Source organism: Carassius auratus, chromosome 3 (assembly GCF_003368295.1).
Source record: "Carassius auratus strain Wakin chromosome 3, ASM336829v1, whole genome shotgun sequence".
NCBI lineage: Eukaryota > Metazoa > Chordata > Actinopteri > Cypriniformes > Cyprinidae > Carassius > Carassius auratus.
The window spans coordinates 15,017,313-15,044,914 of record NC_039245.1 but is presented as its reverse complement, the minus strand read 5'-3'; the positions used below and the strand labels follow the sequence as shown (position 1 = coordinate 15,044,914).

At 39.8% G+C, this 27,602-nt stretch overlaps 1 protein-coding gene across 1 annotated transcript in view; it reads right to left on the bottom strand.

Moving 5' to 3' along the window:
- Positions 1 to 26,867, bottom strand: part of LOC113054217 (uncharacterized) — a 33,797-nt gene extending 6,930 nt beyond the window's left edge. The window contains exons 1-11 of the mRNA XM_026219591.1: positions 26,522 to 26,867; positions 24,813 to 26,436; positions 24,080 to 24,460; positions 20,634 to 21,053; positions 8,714 to 9,163; positions 7,893 to 8,327; positions 2,775 to 3,209; positions 2,507 to 2,593; positions 1,679 to 1,933; positions 1,338 to 1,580; positions 943 to 1,200 (exon numbers count right to left, since the gene is read on the bottom strand). Of these exons, the coding sequence (XP_026075376.1) occupies positions 943 to 1,200; positions 1,338 to 1,580; positions 1,679 to 1,933; positions 2,507 to 2,593; positions 2,775 to 3,209; positions 7,893 to 8,327; positions 8,714 to 9,163; positions 20,634 to 21,053; positions 24,080 to 24,460; positions 24,813 to 26,436; positions 26,522 to 26,855 (4,922 nt within the window). The 5' untranslated portion in view covers positions 26,856 to 26,867. The remainder of the gene's footprint in view (positions 1 to 942; positions 1,201 to 1,337; positions 1,581 to 1,678; positions 1,934 to 2,506; positions 2,594 to 2,774; positions 3,210 to 7,892; positions 8,328 to 8,713; positions 9,164 to 20,633; positions 21,054 to 24,079; positions 24,461 to 24,812; positions 26,437 to 26,521) is intronic.
- Between the last annotated feature and the right edge of the window lie 735 nt (positions 26,868 to 27,602).

Sequence of the window (27,602 nt, the reverse complement as noted above, 5' to 3'; positions counted from 1 at the left end):
TTAAAAGACTGGGTGACCAATACGTTTATCCTATTGAATAAGATAAGAAATAGATATTTCTTACTGGACCAAAAAATGTAAAAAAAGTATACAGAATCTCTTGGATTACAATTTGCATCTAGACAGATGTGCTGTTACTTCCTCTGCAATCAAAAATCTGGGTTTTATATTAGACAGCAATAATATTTCCAATTTACAAAAACATTATTCTTCCATTTTACACAAGCTTCAGTCTAGAGCCAGCCCCTACAAAGACCTGAGATGACCGAACACCTGAGAAGAGATGATGACAACTCCTCATTGGACCTCAGATGATGCCAACACTGAAACAACATAAACTACCAAATGTTGCTACAAGTTTGATTTCTACACAGAATCATTGCTGTTAAAAGTATTCATCGTCTGTTTGATTAAGACATTAATGTACATCAATTTGACAGTCACCACTGACAAGCTACTACTAAATGTATTGTAACAATTTAATTTTCTGTAAAACTACTTTGCAACAAAATTGTATTGTGAAAAGCGCTATACGCTATATATCTTAAAGAATGATATTATTCTGAAGGCTCTTAATGATTCTGGGTGTTATAGTAGTTCCATTCATATATTCCTTTTTTTAGTACTTTTTAGATAGACATGTTTGATTATGATCATTTCAATTAACTGAAGAGCAGTTTACATAGACTTTTAAAGGACTGTGTTTTTAAGAGGTACCATAAATGCAAACCAATAACTGGCCTTAAGACATGTTAAATAACAAAATTTAAATAATTATAAAAATACTACTAACAAAACAATATCCCTTTAACTGGTTAAAACATAATTCAATGCCACTTCAATGCTTGTAGTATGAATCACAGAGAAAGCTAATGAATGAAAGACACAGGCAGACCTGAGACAGAAACAGAAGAACAGAGATAGAGAGGAAAGCAGTGAGACCTGAGGTGGGAGAGGTGTGTGAAGAGAGGCAGAATGCTCTGCAGCTCTTCCTCTGGTATGGAGGTCCAGAGCAGGTTGAGTGAAGCTGCAGTGCAGTGCTGCAGTGTGAAGCGCAGAGACGCACAGTGAACAGAGTCCAGATCTCTGCTCTGCAGGTTAATGTAGTTCTCCACTGAACTCAACAGACTGGACACAAACCCAGCAGAGCCAGACTCATAGACCTCTCTGATCACACACAGCATGAAGTCAGAGCTCATCCTGTGCAGACACAACATATTTATCATTTTTAAATTGCTGTTTTCTTTTTTTTCATACTATGAATCTATCTTTATACATAAAAATGATAGGCTACATTTAACATGCAGATTTTCTCAAATAAATAATTACTTGTGTACCGTTTAAACTTAACCTGGTTCAGGAATGGCAGAATTTCTCTGATGTTGGCCTGAATGTTACTCTTTCTGAGGTTCAGAGTGATTTGTTGAATTCTGTGCTGCAGGAAATAATGAAGCTCTTCCCAGCTCAAGGAACAGGAAGTCAGATCGCCTTCCACTTTCTGCAGGAAGCATTGAGTCAGTTCCTCTTCCTGAGCTTCATAGACACATTTAACAAGCTTCTGGAGAGTCTCTTTGGACAGTCTACACACACAGAGAGAGAGAGAGAGAGAGAGAGAGAGAGAGTTGATTGTATTTGTAGATATAAAATCAAACACTTGAAATGTGTCCTGCAGTCAGACCTGAGAGTCACTGGTCCCTGGTGACACAGTAACACAGACACAGAAACAGACTGAGTCTTGTATTCTGTCAAGTTCAAACACCGTACAGTCCAGAGTCTCAGAAGGATGGCTAATTTGCTCAGGATCCTGGACAGATTGCTCTCTGACTGCTGTTCGTTATTCAGATCAAGTGTGAGCTCATTAACTGTGATGGGAGCTCGAACCTTCATAAACCTCAACGCCTGCACAACTCTCACCAGCATATAACCACTCAGCCTGAAAACAACAACACACATTGTAAATATACGCGTTTTATCATTTACAAAAAATAACAAGATCAACATCTGAAATGTTAAAGGCACAATATGCCAGATTTTACTAGATATTTTGTTACCCTAACCTGTGTACATAAATCATGCTAAACTTTCCCGATAATGTCTAAATCCAGAGAAATTCACAATTTTAAGTAGTAAAATGGTCCATGTCTTCGTGTCACATGTCAGTGGGGTCATTTCTCTCTACTCTCGGTTGTTAGTAGAAACGTCCGCATGCTTCTTGAAACAATGTGGAAGATGAAGTGCTAGTGCCAAAGGCAATGATCTCTGGTAGCATCTAGCAAGCCACAGCAGTTTGTTTTACACATTCACAATGTCCCAAAATTATTTATGATCACTGGCTAAGGGTTCTGATGACACAAATAACACCATAACATGAAAACGTCTGTGGAGGTGAACACGACAAACCCCATGATTCACTTTCTATAATCATCCAGCTTCATCTTTGTTATTGTTTTGAATAAATGATCTCTAGCGGTATTGTGCTTTAAGTTATTAATAATCCGGTCTGTACCTGAGTGCGTGTGTGTTTGTGAGGTGTCTGAAGAGAAGCCTTGTTCCTCTGACAGAGACAGCTTTAGGTTTGAGAGTGAGGTCGAGTCTGTCAGAAGAGAAACGTAAGAAACTCCTCGCATTTTATGCAGTACATTAATTCATGCAAATTATAAAAGACTCATTAAGAATTTAACATTTTCAAATTTATAACAAAAACAGATGAGGTAAATCAACAGCCTGAGGACGAGAAAGCCATGAGACATGAATGTCACAAAACAAAGACCAACCTCAGCTGTGAGATGTGCTGCAGACACTGAAGGAAACTCTTCACGTCTCTCTTTTTCTCTGACAATCCACTGAGCTCGACTGGTTTCTTTTCTGTCTGGAGCTTCAACACTTCCAGGAGGACTGAGCTCTTTCTCTCTGAGAGATCTATGATCCAGACATCACGTAACTGGAAAACTGACTGTAATGCTGGAAGAAAACTCCTGCCTGTTTGAGTCTCATAGTTCTTCACATGTGAGCATAGATCCAGCAGGAAATCACTCTGAACACCAGCATTATAATAATTATTATCATAAGGGAAGGTTTTGTAGCTGCACACAGATGACAGCAGAGTCAAGAATCTTGTTTCTTCGTCAGTTTCTCCTGCAGCAACACAGAGCTTCAGCAGGAATCTGACTGCAGACATCCTGGTATCTTCATCATAAATGTCCCAGAACCTGATAATACACAATCAAGAACCAAACACTTCATTAATTTGAGAAAACTTACATCACATAATACACTACTTCACATCAGACACATAAATAATTCAACAAGAAAACCCAATCTCCACTTCGATATTCTATTCTCAGAAAAGAGGAATACATCAAGTGTTTATTTAAGAGAGAGAGAGAGAGACAGAGAGAAAAAATATTCCATACAATCAATCCCAAAAAACAATCATACAGTATACACCTCAATTAAAAAATAGAGAAAAAGATAAATCCCCTTCCATCTCAGCACAGAGAATATTTTTATAGCACCACTGTGTTTCAAAAGTTGCCATATCATTCATTAATGAAGTGAAGTGAAGTGACGTGACATCCAGCCGGGGAGCAGTTGGGGGTTCGATGCCTTGCTCAAGGGCACCTAAGTCGTGGTATTGAAGGTGGAGAGAGAGCTGTTCATGCACTCCCCCCACCTACAATTCCGTCCGGCCCGAGACTAGAACCCACAACCCTTCGATTGGGAGTACAACCCTCTAACCATTAGGCCACAACTTCCCCGTATAATACTTAAAGTCAACAACAATTGTAGACTTAACATATGCTTTAAATAGACACATAATCTCTTGGCCTAGTTTATTCTGTATTCTATTTTTCCTGCTTAAATAGATTGCAAGCTTTGCTTGACCAATCACATAATTGCATTTGACTATACCCTGCCCCCAAAATAAAAGCATTATGCATGAACTTTTCTCCAAATTTTGAAAACACTTGACTCAATAAAACAAAAATTGATTTAAGTCTTACACATTCTAAAAAAATAATGAAACACTGTTTCCCTTAAACCACAAAACACACACTTATCATTAACACTTGGATTAATAACAGAAATAAATGCATTAACTGCAAAAGAACAGTGTAAAATTCTCCATTGTAAATTTCCAGATTTCTTAATCAATGTTGGTTTGTAAAACACTCTCCAAAAAGGTTTAGCTTTTTCACCCATCCCAAGCTTTTACTTACAAACTTTATCAACTCTCCCATTTAAAGAAACTCTATTAAAAATGTTTACACAACACGGATAAGAGAACTTTGCCCTCTACTATATCCAGATCCAAGTCTTTCAGCCCATGAAGGTCTTGCAAAGGACCTGACATATCCTTCAAGTCTGGAGTAATTTAAAATTTTGGAACAGGATCTTTTTTAGGGCTGAAACGATTCCTCGAGTAAATCGCTTACAAAAAATGATCGAGGCAAATTCTTCTGACTCGAAGCCTCTTTTAATTTATTTTAAATCTCACGTCAGGTTCTTTCGCAATGATTTTTTATGATAAAACGCGTTTATGTCACCCACAAAGCGGAAGGAGGCACAAGCGCTGAGTCTGAAATCTCATACTGCAAGGAGTCAGCAGTGTTTTGATTTTAAGGGCGCGGTCAAACGTAAAGAGAATGTCGTGGAGTGTGTCCATTGCAAGATAGAGCTGGGATACCACAACTAGGGTCCTATGATTTCCGTGATGCAGAAAACGCAGAGGGAATCACGGAATCCAGTCATAAAAAATTAATTTACAATTTAATGTGGAATGGCACGGAATTTGCCAAATTTTGAATGAATTAATCAAAAATAGGTCATTGCACTTACATCAAATCATGATATGGACTAATATCTGTAAATATTAAGTCGTAACAGTCTATTTAAATATGAATCTTGCATGTTCTGTGTGTCTCTGTTAATGAATGGAGCAGCAGAAGCACGTCTAACAGTATCATCATCTGTTTCTACCTGACTAAAGCTCTTAGGCTTTGTGGTTTTTCTTTACTCTTTTCCTTTTAGTAGAGGGAATTTTAAAAAGTTCTTCATCCCTCATCATCTCAGTGTCCAGACTCTCTTGAACCTCAATAGATTCTGCATCAGCAGTATTCTCCTGGGATTCATCAGTTTCATTCTCTACATTGTCTGCACCTATCGTTGTGCCACGAGCGTGTTCCCCTACACTCTCCACAGTTTCCTCATCCTCAGAAGTCTCACTTCTCCTACTTTCCACTTCCTCAGCCGAAGCAGCGCTGGTCCCAGCTTCAGCCATCTCACCTATCCTCTCACTATCTACATCATTAACTTTCTCAGTACATGCACCTCTAATATGTCCCTCTTTTCAGCATTGGTAACATTTCATAACATCAGAGGTAACAAAGACCACATAATCAAAACCATCAACCTTAAATTTGAAAGCCACATTCAATTTGTCCGCATCTTTTTTCACAACCATATATACCTGACGTCTAAAACAAACAACATGCTTAAGTAGCGCTGATTTACAGCCAAACGGGTTATTTTTCATTTGGGACACTACTTTACCATGCCTTGAAAGCTCTGCTATTAAGAGTTGATCTTTAATGAACGGGGGAACATTAGACAGAATAACTCTTTTCGCCGGTTGAAGCAGCGGCATTACAGACCTGAAAGGTATCCTGTATAACAACACCATTCTGAACAACACTATTGACTTTTTCAATAGTGCCTAGAAAGACATCAACAGCGCTGTTCATGCATGAAGCTGATAATATGATATCGCAACCAACAACTTCTCCTACAGCCAAAACACATTCTTCCACCGAAACATTACTCACAGGCACGAGCTTGATACAGTGTCCTCGCTACACATCGTCCAAACTCACGCGTTCTGAGGACACCATTGACACCCAGCAGACGCTGGATAGCGGCAAAATACGTCCTACCTAAAAACCTCCCAAGCCTATATTAACAAGCGCAAACTCACACTTGAAAGATCTTTAAAAAGAAACAGTAAGAAAGCTAAGAAAAAGAGAGGAAAAAAAAAACTCAATCACAGCCACAGCAACTCTCACAGCAAACTCTGCCCACTCACTCGCAACATCCGCTCAGAGAGAGTGAGAGAGAGAGAGAGAGAGAGAGAGAGAGAGAGAGAGAGATACCGATATGATGAGTTTTCACTCTCATGGCGGCTGTATCTCACTCTGCACAGAAACTGATGTAGTGAATGATCAGAATACATCACTCTGTAGCTAACACTGAAACAAACAGAGCCCCTAAAGACACTCATTAAAGTGTTAGTTCACCCAGATAGCAAATTTATGTAATTAATAACTTACCCTCATGTTGTTTCAAACCCGTAAAACCTCCGTTCATCTTCAGAACACAGTTTAAGATATTTTAGATTTAGTCCGAGAGCTCTCATTCCCTCCATTGAAGCTGTGTGTACGGTCTACTGTCCATGTCCAGAAAGGTAAGAAAAACCTCATCAAAGTAGTCCATGTGACATCAGAAGGTCCGTTAGAATTTTTTGAAGCATCGAAAATACATTTTGGCCCAAAAATAGCAAAAACGACGACTTTATTCAGCATTTTCTTCTCTTCCGTGTCTGTTGTGAGAGAGAGTTCAAATCAAAGCAGTCTGGATATCCGGTTCGCGAACAAATCATTCAGTTCACCAAATCGAACTGAATCGTTTTAAATGGTTTGCATCTATAATACGCATTAATTCACAAATGACTTAAGCTCTTAACTTTTTTAATGTGTCTGACACTCGCTCTGAGTTCAAACAAACCAATCCCGGAGTAATTCATGCACTCAAACAGTACACTGACTGAACTGCTGTGAAGAGAGAACTGAAGATGAACACAGAGCCGAGCCAGATAACGAACAAAACATTGACTTGTTCACGAGTCAAGAACCGTTTCTGTCAGACGCGTCCGATTCGTGAACCGAGGAGCTGATGATACTGCACATGTGTGATTCAGCGTGAAGCAGACCAACACACAGAGCACCTGAACCGAACTGATTCTGTGCTAATGTTATGAGCGCGGGTAAACCGAAGGCTTGAATCAAGGGCAATCATCACAAATGATGTCATTACGTCGAGCGCAAAAGAACCGGTGAACCGTTTTCTTCAACCGGTTCATTGAATCGAACTGTCTGAAAGAACTACTGGTGATCCGAACACCGATGCAACCGGCTCTTCACTTGTGAATGAGTCAGTCTATTGTTCATTATCTGGCTCGGCTCGGTGTTCATCTTCAGTTCTCTCTTCACAGCAGTTCAGTCAGTGTACTGTTTGAGTAAATGAATTACTCCGGGATTGGTTTGTTTGAACTCAGAGGGAGTGTCAGCCACATTAAAAAAGTTAACATCTTAAGTCATTTGTGAATTAATGCGTATTAGAGATGCAAACCATTTAAAACGATTCAGTTCGATTTGGTGAACTGAATGATTCGTTCGCGAACCGGATATCCAGACTGCTTTGATTTGAACTCTCTCTCACAACAGACACGGAAGAGAAGACAATGCTGAATAAAGTCGTCGTTTTTGCTATTTTTGGACCAAAATGTATTTTCGATGCTTCAAAAAATTCTAACGGACCCTCTGATGTCACATGGACTACTTTGATGATGTTTTTCTTACCTTTCTGTACATGGACAGTAGACCGTACACACGGCTTCAATGGAGGGACTGAGAGCTCTCGGACTAAATCAAAAATATCTTACACTGTGTTCCAAAGATAAACAGAGGTTTTACGGGTTTGAAACAACATGAGGGTAAGTTATTAATTACATAAATTTGCTATCTGGGTGAACTAACCCTTTAAGACCAGAAAACATGTCCCAGCTTATACAGATATCATACTTCACAATAACTGTAAGATAACAGAGATGTTCTCACCTCAGCTTTGAGACGTGTGGCAGACACTGAAGGAAACTCTTCACGTCAATCTCTTTCTCTGAACATCTTCTCAGCTTCACTGTTTTTTTCTCTGTCTGGAGCTTCAACACTTCCAGGAGGACGGAGATCTTTCTGTTTGAGAGATCTATGATCCAGACATCACGTAACTGGAAAACTGACTGTAATGCTGGAAGAAAACTCCTGCCTGTTTGAGTCTCATAGTTCTTCACATGTGAGCACAGATCCAGCAGGAAATCACTCTGAACATAAGCATCATGATAATTATCATCAAAAGGGAAGGTTTTGTAGCTGCACACAGATGAGAGCAGAGTCAAGAATCTTGTTTCTTCATCAGTTTCTCCTGCAGCAACACAGAGCTTCAGCAGGAATCTGACTGCAGACATCCTGGTATCTTCATCATAAATGTCCCAGAACCTGATTATACACAATCAAGAACCAAACACTTCATTAATTTGAGGCAACTTACATCATATAATATAGTACTTCACATCAGACACACATAAATAATTCAACAAGAAACCAAGAAAACCCAATCTCCACTTCGATATTCTATTCTCAGAAAAGAGGAATACATCAAGTGTTTATTTAAGAAAGAGAGAGAGAGAGAGAGAGAGAGAGAGAGAGAGAGAGAGAGAGAGATGATGAGTTTTCACTCTCATGGCGGCTGTATCTCACTCTGCACAGAAACTGATGTAGTGAATGATCAGAACACATCACTCTGTAGCTAACACTGAAACAAACAGAGACCCTAAAGACACTCATTAAGACCAGAAAACATGTCATGCCAGAGATGTTCTCACCTCAGCTCTGAGATGTGTGGCAGACACTGAAGGAAGCTCTTCACGTCACTCTCTTCATCTGGACATCCACTCAGCTCGACTGGTTTCTTCTCTGTCTGGAGCTTCAGCACTTCCAGGAGGACTGAGCTCTTTCTCTCTGAGAGATCTATGATCCAGACATCACGTAACTGGAAAACTGACTGTAATGCTGGAAGAAAACTCATGCCTGTTTGAGTCTCATAGTTCTTCACATGAGAGAACAGATCCAGCAGGAAATCACGCTGATCATCAGCATGATCATAATCATAATAATTATAATCCTCTTCATCAAAAGGGAAGGTTTTGTAGCTGCACACAGATGACAGCAGAGTCAAGAATCTTGTTTCTTCATCAGTTTCTCCTGCAGCAACACAGAGCTTCAGCAGGAATCTGACTGCAGACATCCTTGTTTCTTCATTAAAGAACCAGAACCTGAAAATACACAATCAAGAACCAAACACTTCATTAATTTGAGACAGTTTCCATTAATATTCTACTGTACATAATTCAACAAAAATGGATGTAATTGTATAATGTTTTAGCTGAAATGCAGTGCTATATGGGATGTCAAAAAGTGCAAGGTTTCTAAAAAATAATGAATAGAGTATAATCTATAGGCTACAACTAGGTTGAATCTGGTTGCAGAGGAACACAACTGGGTTGACTTGACTGATATAAAGAAACGTAATCCTCAAAACAGGTCTTCACAGGAGTGCAGTACAGAATTATCTGAGAAATGTTTACTTGTTTTTGTAAATTTATCAACCACATGCAAGCTCTCTCTCCACTGAGGATAAAAGCACTGGCTTTCTGAAAACAAGCTTAAACATTTTATTCTCAGAACAGTGTTATACATCAAGTGTTCATTTACCAGAGAGAGAGAGAAATATAGATATGATGAGTATTCAGACTCTCGGCCAGCTGTATCTCACTCTGCACAAAAACTGATCTTAGATTTAGCCGGTGAAACACAAAAAGATATCAGATGTAGTTAATGATAAGAATACATCACTCTTTAGCTAACACTGAAACAAACAGAGCCCCTAAAGACACTCATTCAGACTAGGGTTGGGTATAATTTTTTCCCCCCGATACCAGTGCCAAATCTATACTTTTAAAACTGTTCCAGTGCCTACACCAATACTTATTAAAAATAAATAAATCAATAAAAATTCCCCAACAAATGATGGATTGGCCATGAGCACTGTAAACAAATGATGTCAGTTTCATTCACATTGGACGCCCTCTCACATGAAACACACACATATCCAGTCCCAGAAGAAGAGAACTCATGACCTCCAGGAACTCCCTTCTGTGTCGACAACTTGGCAATTTTGTTGCTAGATTTAGCAAATTTTCAGACTACCCCAGCAATTTTTTTTTTCAATCAGTCAATAATAAATGATATAGCATGTTATTAGCTTGTGTATATATAATTGTTATTCAGTTAGGTACGGTTACGAATGCACACATAAAACGAGAGATCCCGTTGCGGTGTTTAATGGGGAATCCAAAAATCTAAATCCAAAACAGGCAAAAGGTCAATAACAGAAAAGCTGTCCAAAACAAGAAACACGAGTAGGGTGATAGAAAATAAGGACTCCATGAAACAGATTCAAGAGATTCAAGATTCAAGATTGTTATTCATCACATACAGAATTATATATAGCATATATAACCAGCAGTGAAATGTGAGTCAGGTCCGCTCCATGGACAGTGCAATTATTAAAGAAGACAACACAGATGAAAATATACATAAATATAGCTATGTAAGAATGAAATAAAAGTAAACAAAAATAATAAAATATAAAAAAGATGTATATTGTATAATTAAATATTGAACGCAAAATAATGTGCATGAAAGTAAACTGTAGTCTTAAATATTAAGATACACAGGGATGTACAATGTGCATGTGAGCATTATACTGTAGTCTTAAATATTAAGATACACAGGAATGTACAAGAGGCATATGTGCAAACAGGTTGACACTGTCAGTGTGTCAGTGTGAGGTAGTGAATGATGAATATCTTACTGATAAAGTGAACATTAAGTGGAGACATGAAGATATTAAGAGGCTAGTTTAGAGTTTAGGAGCCTGATGGCCTGGGGGAAGAAACTTTTGCTGAGTCTCTCGGTTTTTGCCACCAGGCTACGGAAGCGCTTACCAGATGGCAGCAAAATGAAAAGATGGTTACTGGGGTGGGTGGAGTCTTTGATGATTTTAGCAGCTCTGCTTCTGCAGCGTTTGAGGTAGATGTCCTGCAGAGAGGGGAAAGCAGACCCGGAGATGCGCTCAGCTAAGCGCATAAATCTCTGCAGGGCTTTGCAGTCTTGACTGGAGCGGTTACCATACCACACTGAGATACACTGAGTCAATACACTTTCTATAGCCCCTGAATAGAAAGTTTTGAGGATTGCTGGTGAGACCCTGAATTTCCTCAGCTGTCACAGATGGTACAGTCTTCGCCTGGCTTTATTAACCTGTCTTTGAATGTGTGTAGGTCCTCTGAGATGTTTACACCAAGATACTTGAAGCTGCTGACCCTCTCCACAGGGGTCCCGCTGATCATAAGAGGTGTATAGGGCTGCAGCTGTCTCTTCCTGAAATCCACAATCAGTTCTTTAGTTTTGCTCAAATTCAGAAAGAGACAGTTGCCCTGGCACCATGATGTTAATTTCTCTACCTCATCCAAGTATGCGGTCTCATTATTGTTGTGAATGAGGCCCAGAACCACAGTATCATCAGCAAATTTGATTATAGATGTGGAGCTGTGCGAAGACACGCAGTCTTGTGTGTAGCGAGAGTAGAGCAGGAAACTCAGGACACAGCCCTGTGGGGCTCCTACGTTCAGGGTGATGGAGTTAGATGTGTACTGTCCTAGTTTCACCACTTGAGGTCTGCCGGTGAGGAAATCAAGAATCCAGTTGCAGAGTGAAGAATTCAGGCCGAGGTGCATGAAATTAGAAGCTAGCTTTAAGGGGACTATAATATTAAAAGCTGAGGTATAGTCAATAAATAGCAGCCTTACATCGTTCCTTTTATTGCTGTCAATGTGTGTGAGAGAAGAGTGCAGGATGTGAGAGATGGCATCATCGGTGGATCTGTTTGGGCGATAGGCAAACTGAAGAGGGTCCAAAGTATCCGTGATGGAGGAGCAGATTAAGTTTTTAACCAGTCCCTCAAAGACCTTTGTGACTATTGATGTGAGGGCAAATGGACGATAGTCCATTCCATTCCACCACCGATGTAGCAAGAGAATAATTAAAAATGGATGTAAACAAACCAGTGAGCTGATCAGCGCAGGACTGCAGAACACGACCAGAAATCCCATCAGGTCCATCTGCATTCCTTACATTCACTCGCTTTAGTGCCCTCCGAACCTCGTCCTCTGACACGGTGATCACATGATGATTGCTATTCTGACTGCTGCTTCCTGACGCGCTGATTGGCAGACTCACACTGCTTAGATTGCTTTCAAAGCGGCCCTAGGAAGTGTTTAGCTCGTCAGTCAGCGTCGGATCTGCTCTCATCTCTGCAGAGGATTTGTTTCCAAAGGCACAGATGGTCCTTAGTCCTTGCCACATGCGTTGGGAGTAGAGGTCTTCACGGGTCCAAAAATTCGTGCCCAAACCCGACAGAGACCCGTAATGTACTACACCGAACCGACCCGGACCCGTCTGTTATTTCAAAAGCTGGACCCGGACCCGTGTAGATCCGAGAAATGCCTACCCGGACCCGACCCGGACCCGTATATTATTTGAAATCTGGACCCGAACCCGCCGGGAAGACACAGACCCGACTGGACCCGATGTTCACATATTCCACCTTAAATTGCTATTACAAGTCAATAAACATGTTGCGAAAGAATACAGCTTTTTGTCTTACCTAATTTAAAGAGCCGTAGTCTCTCTTCCTTGTACCCGACTGCCTGTGATGCATTACAATCCTCCGACAAGAAAGTTATTCATGTTATTCCTCTCGTTATTCCAAGTCCAAGCTGAATCCACTCATTATTTCAGCTTCAGAAGTCCACTTGATGTCACGGTGACGGATGACAAATGCAACTGTGCACATGTACATTCTGACTCGAGTTAATTCGCATAATAACTTACACTGTTTGCCCTTTTGAACTATAATAACAATCGCTCGTGCAATGCCATGGCCGCTGACGTTATTTATTTGCTATTATCTGATCTCGGTGCTCTCTGCTCTGCATCGAGTCTGAATCTGAACCACTAAAACTTTAAGATTAAACGGTTCATTTATAATATTATAAAAATGGGAGAAAATGTAAAACGCGGTTTGGCGGTCGAAGTGTCCCTCACTGCTTGCCATAGAAACATGAAATGCACTCGAGACTGCACATGCGTGCTAGCTGTATCAACCTAAAATGCTTTAATGCAATTTGAGCGTCATAGAAAACATTCATGTGACAGTTCACCTCAGATTGTGTTGCTGATTTGAAATATATTAAACATGAGTGTGTCAAGTCTGCAAGCATTAATACCGTGCGTGCACTTGTATTAACTCTGAGTCTGCGAGCGAGAGAGAGAGAGAGAGAGATCACTTTTTTTGGCTCACTCAGTTACAAAAAACACAAGCAGTCTTTGATCACGGCCGGATGTTCTCCGAGTCCGATGACTCCGATCGCACGGGTATTACACACAATGTTAAACAGACCCGCGACCCGAGGTAATAGATACGGACCGACCCGGACCCGGCTGATGATTTAAAATATAGACCCGAACCCGTACGGGTCCCGGGTCGGGTCCGGGGTCGACGGGTCTCGGGTGCACTGTGAAGACCTCTAGTTGGGAGTCATTTATCTGGAAATGTGACCGTTGCCTGTATCTGTGTTTGGCGGCTCTTACTCCGCGTCGGAGAGCATAGCACGATGCTTATTACTCACTCATGTTTCCAGACAGAAGACTGGCGTTGTAAGCAGCAGTGCGTTCGTTTACGGCTGCACGGATTGATCTGTCCACCCACAGTTTCTGATTAGATAATGTTCTTATAGTTAATGTGTCCATAGCTTGTTCGGCTAGCGTGTTAGCTGCTCGCATCTCAGCCTGTCTGAGGGACATTTCTAGCTGGATGAATGACCATCCCCTTAATCTTAACCTTACAAAGACAGAACTCCTGGTGATTCCAGCTAACCCATTGCTTCATCACAACTTCTCTATCCAGCTGGGCTCATCAACCATTACTCCTTCGAGGACAGCCAGAAACCTAGGAGTTGTGATGGATCCTCAGTTAAGCTTCACAGACCACATTGCTACAACTACCCGGTCCTGCAGGTTTGCCTTATACAACATTAGGAAGATTAGACCCTTCCTGTCAGAGCAAGCAACCCAACTTCTTGTCCAAGCTCTTGTTCTCTCCAGACTGGACTATTGTAATGCTCTCCTGGCGGTCCTTCCTGCATGTAATGTCAAGCCTCTGCAATTGATCCAAAATGCAGCAGTGAGGGTTGTCTTCAATGAGTCAAAAAAAGCTCACGTTACTCCACTCCTCATCAGGTTACACTGGTTACCAGTAGCTGCTCGCATCAAATTCAAGGTACTGATGCTAGCCTATAAGACAACTACTGGCACGGCACCAACTTATCTAAACTCATTGGTTAAATCTTATGTGCCCTCCAGAAGTTTGCGCTCTGCAAGTGAACTATGCCTTGTGGTACCATCCCAAAGAAGTTCAAAATCACTCTCACGGACCTTTTCCTGGACTGTGCCCACCTGGTGGAATGACCTCCCAATCTCAATTCGTACAAATGAGTCTTTACTCATTTTCAAGAAACATCTAAAAGACTCATCTTTTTTGCCCGCACTTAACCAACTAACACTAGCACTTTTCCTTTTCTTGTCTTTGCATTTATAAAAAAAACAACAACAAAAAAACCTGACTATGCGTTCTATATTAGACTAACTGAGACTTGTCATGGCACTTGTATGCTGTTGTTGTTCTCTTGTTGACCTGACTGCTTCTATTGTTCTCATTTGTAAGTCACTTTGGATAAAAACGTCTGCTAAATGATTAAATGTTAAATGTTTACAAAGCTTAATGCTAAATCCGTGAACTCGGTGGCGCCATCTTGGAAAAAAGAAACAAACCGGGTTTATAAGGACAGTTGAAAATGATGGGGACAGCTGAGTGCAATTAACAGGTGTGCAATTAACTATGCCAACCAGACAAAACAGAAACCCCCTAGGGCAGAGCAGAGGACCACCACAGCCGTGCTCTTTGAGGACCACCCAAAGAGCAGCTAGCAGATGCTCCACAGAACACAAGAACAAAGAGACCAGGAGGGAGGTGGACAGGTGGAGGATCAGAGGGAGGGACGGAGGGCCAGGTCCATAGAGGGGAAAAGGAACAGGAAGTGGAAAACAACAACAACAACAACAACAAGGAGACCAGGACTGAACGGAATGTTCAGGGCCTAGGGAAGATCCCACAGAGCAAGAATCCAGCGTGGAGCAGGTGGAACTCGAGCACACCGGGCGGTGCAGGCAGAACTGGGGCCCACCACAGCAGAGCAGACGGGACAGAAGCCCACCAGGGCGGAGCAGAGGACCACCACAGCCGAGCAGACAAGACAGAAGCCCCACCAGGGCAGAGCAGTGGACCAACACAGCCATGCAGACGAGTCAGAAGTCCACAAGGGTGGCGCAGAGGACCACCACAACAGTGCAGTTGAGACAGAGGCCCACCAGGGTGGTGCAGAGGACAACCACAGCCGTGCAAACGAGACAGAAGCCCCCCAGGGCTGAGCAGAGGACCACCACAACTGTGCGGTCGAGACAGAGGCCCACCAAGGTGGCACAGAGAACCACCACAGCCAAGCAGACAAAACAGAAACCCCCTAGGGCAGAGCAGGGGACCACCACAGCCGTGCAGATGAGACAGAAGCCCACCAGGGCATAGCTGAGGACCACCACAGCCATGCAAACAAGACAGAAGCCCACCAGGGCTGCACAGAGGACCACCACAGCTGAGCAGACGAGACTGAAACCCCCAGGGTGGAGCAGAGCCTCCATGGCCATGACAGGATAGGACGAGCACTCTGGAAGTTCCGCTGAGACGTGACAAGGCTCTGGAAGTTCAGCTGAGACGTAACAAGGCTCTGGTAGAGCTGTGGTGATTTGACTGGGTTCAGGAATATCTACTTTGGCTTGACTTGACTCATTAAGGTTAATGTAACCTGACCTTGTTCAGGAAGATCAACTGTGTCTTGACTTGACTCATGAAGATCATTGGTGACTTGACTTGACTCATGAAGATCATTGGTGACTTGAATTTGCCCTGGTGGCCATTGTGTCTGGAGAGATGGGTGTAGTCGGTGTATCCCATTGACTACGATGGTGAAGGTAACTGGTGAACCCCCAAAAGTCCAGGACCTCCAGCCCCTTCATCTCCCACCCAGGCAAGTGGTTATCCAGACAATTTTTAAACAGGTCCTTCAGTGCTTCATCATTATAACCCAGCCCTACTGACATCATCCAAAAGATCTGAGCAAAACCACCCACCTCACTCCCCCTTTGATGGACGGTGATTAGGTTCAGGAACCTCCCCCTCCGCTCCTACATGCTGGCTAGGGAACGGATACGAAATCCCACACTGCTGGATCTGGGCATGGTAGGGGTCCTTATGTTACGAATGCACACACAAAACGAGAGATACATTTGCAGTGTTTAATGGGGAATCCAAAAATCTAAATCCAAAACAGGCAAAAGGTCAATAACAGAAAAGCAGTCCAAAACAAGAAACGTGAAAAACACTAGGGAACACGAGAAAGCAGGGTGCCAGAAAACAAAGACTCCATTAAACAAACCGGGTTTATAAGGACAGGTGAAAATGATGAAAGTGGGGAGAGTTGAGTGCAATTAACAGGTGTGCAATAAACAGTGATGAATGGGACAAAGACTTGTGGGAAATGTAGTGCCTGCAGTGGGGTGACTATGGGGAAGTGAGACCACTAGTGGACACCCAGGGAAACACAGACCAGACACTTAACCCTGTAACCTTAAAACACAAAATACAATGAATTTAACACACAGATGAAACACCTGTGAAAAATAAATACGGATTGTTCTTCATATTAACTGCACATTGTGTCCTATTTTACAGACTTTTGTGTAGCACACTAACTACCAGTACACTGCTTAAACTATAATTGTTCAGAATATACAGTTTTACTAGTTAATAAGAAAATACATCAAATGTGTAACTGTTCAATAATTCAATGCTATAAAAAATCTGATCATAAAGATGTTAATGGTTACTTTTACAATTTAAAATATTTTGTTTATAATTAATTATAAAGTTAATCTTTTTATGAACAAATAACATAAAAAAAACTTCACTGAGATTTGAGTAATCTCGTTGTGTATTCTACATAAAAACGGCTAGGCAATGACATCATCACACGATGAAATCACAACGTCATTTAGCAACTTATAGCAACAAATCGATCTTCATTTAGCAGCTTCCCTGAAAAATGAGTTGCAACACTGAATCCCTGATATGGAGACAGACATCGCTCTTATAGCTGTAACTGAGGAAGCAGAACGTATACCTGTTTTGAGTGATAAAACAAAAGACAATAAACGCTCGACTGTAGTACTCGAATATAATTTATCTGTGTTATTCAAGCCATTAGGGCTGTCACTTTCGTTCGAAAATCGATTGCACAATTTATCGGACCAACCATAAAAAGTTTCGAAAATGAAAATAGGGAATCGATTTTGACCAAACTATTAATTAAAAAATAATTAAACAATTAAAAAATATACATGTAACAAAACTCGGGTTCGGTCGGGTTCGGGCTTAATTTATATCATCTTACGCGGGCTCGCGCTCCGGTTTGTGAGGTAAACGAGCGGTCATGTGATGTAATGGATGCGGAGTAGGTGTAACGGAGGCTTGCCGCCTCTGAAAATACGTTTTGGTTTCACTAGCAACTAAAGCAAAGTCTGAGGTGTGGAAAAGTTTTGACTATGTTTATAATGAGAATGATGAGTGAATAATGACGCACCATCATTGAGCGCAGGAACGCACTGAAGACATCTACAGTGGATTCATTCATTTTTCTCCACAAAAACATGTAGGCTTAGCCTAATCTCTGTGAGTAAATGCTTTTCAAATGATAACTATATATTCATTAAGGTTTAAATGCATAATGTGGACAGAGTATTTACGCTAATGTTGGCATGATTCTTTTATTAAATGTCAGCTTATATTGGCGAAGCAAATCCGGCAGAGCCTTTATCTTAATTTCGTTATTGCCAAATACCCATCTTAATTTAAAATTTATCTTAATTTAATTTAAATTAATTTGTTTTAAAAAACTCGTTTTTATTGGTGCGTTGGGTATTTATAGGCTAAATGAGCCTATGCCTATTTAGAGTGCTGAGATGTTTTTTTTTTTCTAGATTATGCCAGTTTCCCGGTTTATGACGGGTTTTTTATTTATTTATTTTTTTCTATGCATAATCAGTTGTACAATGCATTTTCTGCTAGTTGAATATTCCAAGACGTGCTTGGAAGATTTTTAAAAACATTTAAACACTATAATTAGCCTACTTTTCTCTTAAAATATTTAAAATTAAAACACCACAGACAGAAACCGTCTCGTGCCTTTTGCATTTAAATCTTTACCACAAGCAATCCCACGGATCTTAATGAACTTTGTTTTTCTGCCTCCATAAAAGTGAATATATATATGCATGCAGCACAGGAAAAATAGACTCGGTACGTAAACGACTGCAGCAGACGCACAGCTTCTGGAACGCACTGACGGACCGCAAACTTGTGCAGTATGAACACTGGAATCCGTTAACATTGGTGTGTAAAAAAATATGCAACGCATACGCACTGCAGACAGAGTATGTATGAAACAGGCGTTATAGCGATACACCAGAGCACTACTGTCCTCACCACGCCTTGCAGTCGCTTAGAAGTGCAACATTGTAAATAGTGATGCACGATCTTGTTTTTTCATGGCCGATTCCAATACAGATTTTTTACAAGCAAACTGGTCGATTCCGATACCGATTTCCGATTTTTTATTTCTTTAAGCAACAAACAAAAAAGAAGGAAAGTATGCATAAACAAGATGTTTATTTGGTATTTAATAGGCCAGACTGGCTTTTGGCTATTTAAAACAATAACCATAACCATCTGAAATTGACGGCAGTAACTGCACAGTAAGTAGCCTACATTCAATACAAACATAGATGGTACAGACATTAGCATTTAGCTTTTGTTTTTGAATTGGGTTGAAACTACATAGAACTGAAGATTAACTGTAACCATGTGAAATTAAAGGCAATAACTGCATAGTTCAAAAGTACAAAAAACACAATCAACACACATTCAATATGATGTTCCTTAATCAGAGTTCAGTATTTGTTTTAGTTTTTAAATTTGGTTTTAAATTAAAAAAGGTATTTACCAGTGAGACTAAATACATGCATGCTATATAAATACATTATTCCAAAATGCTAAAATCAAATAATGTGGGTGCGAATAAAATAAAGATGCAAAGTGTTTCATTCATCCAAAAAAAAAAAAAAAAAAATTAAAAATATTTTTTTTAATTGAGCCTATTAAAAATAAATAACTATTGGCTCAAGTTAAAAAAAAAAAAGATATATATAGATGTGAATCATTACCCAATTTTTTACAATTGGATGAATGAAACACTTCAGTGTGCTACAGCAAGTGATTTTTAAATCAAATTAAGCTTTTATTAAAAAAAAATTATTTTAAGGTAAAATATAAATAATCATTCTATACAGAACTGACGTTTACTTCTGGCTTTTCAAAAATGTATCCTAGTTCTACTTTACAAAAAAAGAAAAAAAGGATTTCAGTTTTGTCCCTTCACTGTCTCTGCCTGTGCAGGGTGCAGACAGGTACAGATACACTTGTGCAGCTTCAGTGAGCGAGGAAAGGGACTCTTATTTTGTGCAGTCGGCTGTTCGCTTCCTGCTATCTGTGCCTCAGACGTGTAGCTCTGCACTTCCAGCCCTGAATGGTTGTCTGTGTCCTGTGCACAGATTTCGAAATACTACTACACAAATGACATGATAGCGAATGATTACAATGTAGTCTGTGCACGCGGGCGCACTTCCAGAAAAATCGGCCCGAAAAAAAAAGACCAAAAACCGGCCGATTGCCGATCACGTATTTTAAGCAAAAACTGTCCGGTTCCGATTTGTGGCCGGTCAACCGGTATATCCCTAATTGTAAAGGGTCCGTCTGAAACTGTGTCACGTGGCCGCGGCGTAACATAACGTTCATTCCAAACGTTGAGTAATTAAATACATCGTTATGGCGGTATATTAAAAATGAATATCGTAACGAAAATATACACCGGTTTTCGGTATGAACCGGTATACCGTCCAGCACTATAATGAAGTATATTTATAATCCATTAATAATCTATGTATTCTGTTTAAAGTAGCCTATGGAACATATTTTCTGCCTCGTTCTATGACAAGAAGCCACATCAGATCACACAAGGAAGCATCGGACTGCTGTTGTGGAGTGAAACGCTTAATGTTCTCTGCTGTTGGACAACATGTTAAGAAATGTGAAAACAAGAGAAGTTTAGCTTTAGGCATTTTAATTTTAGCATGTTTAGCTTAAAACACATGAAGTGCCAGTGATAATGCTTCTTAAGTCTGTTCCGGAGAAGACAAATATTTCAATCGATCGCTCAGGCATGGCACCGAAATCTGTGTTCTGATTCTGTTCTAGTACATACTGATTACATAAGTACCGGTGCCATATTTGTACTAGGTTTCGGTACCCAACCCTAATTAAGACCAGAAAACATGTCACAGTTTATACAGGAATCATATTTCAAAATAACTGTAAGATAACAGACATGTTCTCACCTCAGCTTTGAGATGTGTGGCAGACACTGAAGGAGACTCTTCACGTCACTCTCTTCATCTGAACATCTTCTCAGCTCGACTGTTTTCTTCTCTGTCTGGAGCTTCAACATTTCCAGGAGGACTGAGCTCTTTCTCTCTGAGAGATCTATGAACCAGACATCACGTAACTGGAAAACTGACTGTAATGCTGGAAGAAAACTCCTGCCTATTTGAGTCTCAAAGTTCTTCACACGAGAGTACAGATCCAGCAGGAAATCCCAATCATCAAATATGTAAGTCTGTCTATTATCGGAAGAGCTGGTGCAGACTGATGCTAACTGTTCCAGCATCTGTTCTCCTGTCTGGGTCTCGATCTCTGCTGCTTTAATGAAGAGACTCAGAAGAAATTCATGAAGAACGCTTTTACTCATATCAGAGAATCTGTAACAAAATAGAAATGATAAATGTGAATAAACAGAAGTCACAGAAATTATTGCAGCTACTATATGATTACATCGTTTTCAGCTCACAATAAACACTTGTTAAAATTCAACTTTAAATGTCAGAAATGAATTCTCACACTCACACTGAATGCCAAGACTTCTTATTGAAGGGACAGTAAAAGATGAAGTTTCATGAGACGCAGCAAAGCAAAAGTGCTGCTGCTACATTTGAAAGGAGATTATTAAATAATGCTTCATTTTAATCAAAAACGGGATAAACTGACACAATCAGTATTCAATATAGCCTTACATATAACCTTATGTACTTATTCAATATATCAACGTAAATAGGTTAAATTGTACTCAGTTTTAAAAAGTCATTTATTTTCATTAATTTATGCTTACTGCTTTTAATATAGCATGTATCATATACGGTATGTATGCATCAAATTGTGTTGTGAACTTAAAAACAAAACAAAAAAGACAAAAATCTATCACTGCCAACCCTTTACATTGCGAAAAAATCACTCGCATATGCAACCAATTTTACTTACTTATTCGACACCAGCTTAGCACACGCTGCCCTCCTGGAAATGCGATTGGGCTAGTTTTGGAGTAGTTTTGAAAAGCAAGTGGGCAGGATTTGTTTTGAAAACTTGGCAATCCTGATCTGAACGCACGTGCTGGAGCCTTTACTGACGAGATGCGCATGAAAAAACACATTCGATTTATTGCACAGCCCTACCATCTAGTTAACAAAGCTGAACAGCATTGGCCTTTGTGTAATAAATTACAGTTAAATGCACCAACTTAAATAATAAAATACACTTTCTTTTTGTGGTTCATAAACAACACCTTCTCCAGACAAAGAGGGAACTGCTCCATCTTTCAAGAATAATCTATGTGCGAATCTGGCATTAAACTGACTGAGATTGAGGAAGCTATCCTCAGCAAAATGTGCTGAACATAGTTTTACATGTGGATTATAATTTTCGGGAACCAAGTTAAACATAAATTGTAACCATTTATCTCTAAGTACAGCATCCCTGAGAAGGCCAAACAAAGATGATTGGACTCCGAGATGAAAATAACAGCATTTCAACGACATGGCGACAAGCACAAACCCAGCTCTTCCTTCTCCGTCGGAACGCAACAAGGCCACGCCCCCCTTTTTTGTGTATTCCGGTGGGCGGAGGTTAGTCAAAAAACTGTTTTGGTGACGTCATTACTGCAGGAGCTAGAGGGCTGTAGTCCAAACTGGTCGTTTGATGTAGACAAATTGTGTTAAAATATCTCGCTTGGCATTGAACTTTGAGCTTTAGAATTTTACAGATATTATTTATACTCTAACAACAACAACATTACACACTAACTAAAGTTTGAAACATGGGATCACGTAGAAGGGGACCTTTAAGTTCAGTTAAAATTACAAAAATGCATTCATACATGGTTACCACGTTTTAGTTCTAATTATTAAAGTTCTATCATTAAATTGTGCTTAATTATAATAATACCAGTATATAATGCTTGATTGACTAAGAAGCTTAGTTTAAGGAGCTGTGCTATTTTACAAAGATAAGCTGATTAGATTTGTGTGTGTGTGTGTGTGTGTAAAATAGTTTATTAGTCTGGTGAGTAAACTAAAAATGTACTAGCCGATGGCGATTATATTGTCAAGGTGTGTGTAAATTACATCTACATGACACATACTGGCCATTAATAACAAATTAATCACAAAAGCAAATATTAGCACAATTTAAAAAAAATACAGTATGTATACCAATAGGTATAAAACTAATCTTGTATTTTACATAAATATTGTGATTTTATAATATAATATAATATAATATAATATAATATAATATAATATATAATATAATATATTTAAAGAAAACTGGTACAGCTAAACCAGTTGGGGTTGCCAGTGGGGGGACTAGTTCACCACAGATGTCCGGTCAGAGACATAAAGATGCCGTTTTAAGATCTTGATGCTTTTATTTTTCACAACAATTCCATAAATGTTGAGCACGTAAGTGCAGACATTACATTGGTGTTTCCATCTGTGTGTGGTTTGGTTCAACTAACATACGCACACAACACCAAAACTTGAGAAAGCCTTTAGTCCATTTGCTTTCACCTACTCTGTGCAGGCAATTTGTAACAAACGCTAATCACTGCCACCTGCTGGAAATGGGCGGAGCATAGTGTCTTTAGGTTGCTGCATTGACAGTACAATCAAACACTTGCTGATTGACAGAAAACTTCAAAATAAAAGAATTTACAGCGGGCCTTTTTAACAATGATATAGTATAATGTACAGTGTTTTAGTCATTTTAAATGCTGAAGAAGTGTCTTGGATTCCTTTCATGTAACAGTTGCTTCAATGCGAATCAAAGAGCACTTTCTGGGATTACTTCGGGTCCTTTCAGCAAGCAGCACTTCAAGATGTCTCTCTGTGTTTCTTTATACTTGAGTCCAAGGTCAAAATAAACCTCTCTGAACCGCTCCGTTGTGAATGTACAGAGCTGTATGAACCACTGCGAGCAGGAAACTAAACAGGAATGTTTGTCTGAAATCAACTAGTTTTGTGAGAGAACGATAATATCTTTGTGAGGGGAATGCAATAGATTTGAAAGTGAACACAAATATATTTACAAGAGAATGCAAAAGATAAGCAAGCGCAAAAGTTATTTATCAGGGCAAATGTAAAAGTTATAAAACTTTTTTGCAGTAACTGTATCCTTTAATAACAAGCACATATCTATTAAATACTCTTTAAACACACCAGAACAGCTTCATCATTTAGCACATGTGCTTTGCTATCATCTGATGGCTGAATCTACAAAGATGCCCCATAAATACACTCATCATTTCCACTCAAAGATCTACAGATATGATGAGTATTCACTCTAACGGCCAGCTGTATGTCACTCTGCACAAAAACTGCTCTTAGATTTAGCCGGTGCCACAAAAAAAAAGAGATCATACTTCACAATAACTTTAAGATATCAGAGATGTTCTCACCTCAGCTTTGAGACGTGTGGCAGACACTGAAGGAAACTCTTCACATCACTCTCTTCCACTGACAATCCACTCAGCTCGACTGGTTTCTTTTCTGTCTGGAGCTTCAGCACTTCCAGGAGGATCGAGCTCTTTCTCTCTGAGAGATCTATGATCCAGACATCACGTAACTGGAAAACTGACTGTAATGCTGGAAGAAAACTCCTGCCTGTTTGAGTCTCATAGTTCTTCACATGTGAGCACAGATCCAGCAGAGCATTTAAAGTTCCTGAGTTGTCTCTTCCTCTCAACTCAAAAAGTTTGCAGTCACATTGATTTAATGATTTATGGAAGAATTCTACAAAAAATATGATTTGCTTCAGCGGTTCTTTACAAGTCTTTACCCTGCAACAAAGAGAATTTCCATTAGGTTTAGAACAAATAACCTTACAGAATGCCAACTTATTCCTACACACAGGATGTTAGTTACTAATCTAAGTGCAGCAGAGACTCACAAAGCACCCCCTGTAAGAATAACTCACTGACCTACATTCACACAGTGCAAGATGAGAGAGACAGACTGACCACTGCACACACACGAGAGAAGATAGAGGCTTGTTTGAGATGAGCTGAGACCAGTTACAGCAAGATGCATGCATGCACTTCACAGACACATCACAGGGACGCCTTAGACTTATATTACTTCTTGTAAGAAGGGAATAATAGATCCGCTTTAAACCACTACAGATTCTAGTACCTGATGTTTGGAGAGCAGCTGAGCAGCATGATCATTCCCACATCAGCTACATCACAGTCGTCCAGATTCAGATAAACCTCTTTATCTCTGGACTGACCAATCACATAAGACAGAGCACAACACTGATGAGGATCGAGATCCACTTCTGGTTCAATCTGATGGTTCATCTTCTCCAGGAACATTAAGCAGGCTTTAGGAGACTGGAGCTCATACAAGCACTGACACACATAGAGAAGATCAAACTCTTCACTCTCACTGTGAGCTTGAAGAAATGTGTCCACACGCTTCTCAGTCAACCAGTCAGATGTTTTCTGTATCTGATCCTCTGTGAAGAGACATTTGAGGAGTCTGGTGTTGTGTTCACTCAGAAGTCCACATAAGAAAGGAAGAACATATCTCATGTGTTTATGCTCTTCAGTCTGACAGAGCTGTAGGACTTTCTCAACTTCATCTGGATGTCCAAGAAGCCACAAAGCGGAGAAGAAATCCTGCATTGTGTTGTGGAGAAACGCACAGTGTGTAGTTGCAGATGTTGGCGAGTCTGTTGTTGTGATCATTTTCAGAAAAGCATGACAAATGTCCGTCTCATCACTGCTAAAATCTGGAAGGTTCAGGCACTTCTTCATAGTGCCATCGAAAGCATTTTTCATCAATCTATGAATCTGATCCTTCTTCTCTTTCAGATACTTGTCTATTTGCTTATTTTGTTTATCTCCATGTTTCTTCACAGCAAAACGGAAAATGTGGATGTAGATTTCAGTGACTGTGTGATGATAGTTGCATACAGTGTCATTTTTAAAATTAATTAATTCTACAATCATGAATGCATACAATGGCACATGACTAAGACTGAAGAGCTCTTGATTCTTCAAAACAACTTCTAGAAGAACAGGATCATGACCCAACATCTTCTGATAGTAAGTGTTGATAGACTCTGCACTGAATCCTTGTACATACACGGTCCGTGTCGGCCAGTCAGAGAAAAGTGGATCATCTTCCTCCTCTGATCTGCATGTGATCACAATCTTGGCTTCCGGCAGGAGCTCGTGCTTCATGATCTTCCTCAAGATGGATTTTTTTCCCAAATCCATCACACCATCAAACACGATGACAACATTCTCAGAGTTTTCCACAATATCTTGAAACACTTCTTTTTGGTCTTTTTCCATTGGTTTTATATACACATCAAACAAAAGAGATTCCAAGCTGGCAACACTATTGTGAGCCAGAACACTTTGATCAAAGTAAAACATGTAGTCTATCTCTCTGCCATCCTTCTCTGCCCAAACACGCAGCATTTCCTGGACAACTGAAGTCTTTCCTACTCCAGGTTTGCCGATGATGAGGATGCTTTTGTCTTTCCATCTCAGGGGGTCCTCAGGTGATAACGCTTGACCCTCGGTAGGAATGTAAGCTCTCCGTTTTTTGCAATTTTTGTTTTTCAAATATATTTCGCATTGGGGAGTTTTTACCGCAGAGCCGGTCTCTAAAACAAGAGGAATAAAACTGAAGTTTCCTTGTACCTTGTCATCCAGATATTTACAGCAACTTTCCCTTTGGTCCTTCAGTAAACTTTCTGCTTTCTTTTTGAGCTGTGTCTGGTAGTTTTTACAGGACTTTGTACCTAAAATTAAAAAAAAAAAAAATTATATATTGTATTAGAAAAGGATACATATATATATAAAATATACTTTTTTTTTTTTACCCACCAAATAAACGGCTTGGCTGTGCATCTTCATCTCTGAAGGGAAAACAGCTGATCCAGGAGTGTAAAGCAGGATCTAATGTCCTCTTCTTAGTTTCTTCCAGAATCTTGAGTAATTCATAACTGGCCAGTTCTCCTTTTTTAATGACCCAGTCCAGTATACAACTGGCTTTATCAAACTCTGTGTCCTTGGCTTTCAGATCATTGATGTTATCGTCATTGAAAACCTTCTTCTGCTTAAGATTCTCAATGATCAGAGGAAGGTTTTTCATGTGTTTCACCAGGTCTCTCCTGGTCTTTTCGAGGTACTCTGTAGCAGATTGCGGTGCACACGCCATACTTCAGGCCTTTCAAACCTGAGGTAAAAGACATACGTTTAATCACATTCATTAATGATATTTATTATCTAGCTTTAATTCACATTTAATATTTATTATTTCCAGATGTGAACACAAGACTACATTCACTAAATCCATCATCCAGAGGTCCATGGTGGGGGTTATAATACGATAGCCTTTTATTGGTGGCTTGTTAAAATCACTCAATGGAATACGTCCCAAAACACACTGGAAATGATTTCTTAATGGTTTTAAAGTAGTGTTGTCCCAGTCCCAGTTTGGTACCAGAGCAAAACACAAAAAACATGCTAATGAAATATTTGACTATATTTTCATTTAATCCAAACTGTGCATATTTTTTGTTGGTTACATATAGCGGCAGACAGTGAGCCTGTGTTTGAACAGTGTAAGCTTCTCAAATTATCACGACTCAACTAAAATAAAATCTATAGGTATAAAACTGTTGAAGCATGTAACAATGTTTAAACGTTAGACCCGGATAAATGTGTGCTATATCCAATAGTTTGTGTGGAGATGATTCATGGTCACTAGCATTTTTTTTTTTTCAGTGGATACGCAGTAATACATCATTAGTAACTGCAAAGAGGGTTTTATTAATATTGTTATGTGGGTTTAATGTAATAATCTCTTTGTTTTGGTGTTAGTTTCATGTTTATTTTATTTTTTTCTATTGGAAACTATCAGCATTTATGTGATGGTTTCTATTGTTTATTTCAGCAGGGCGAT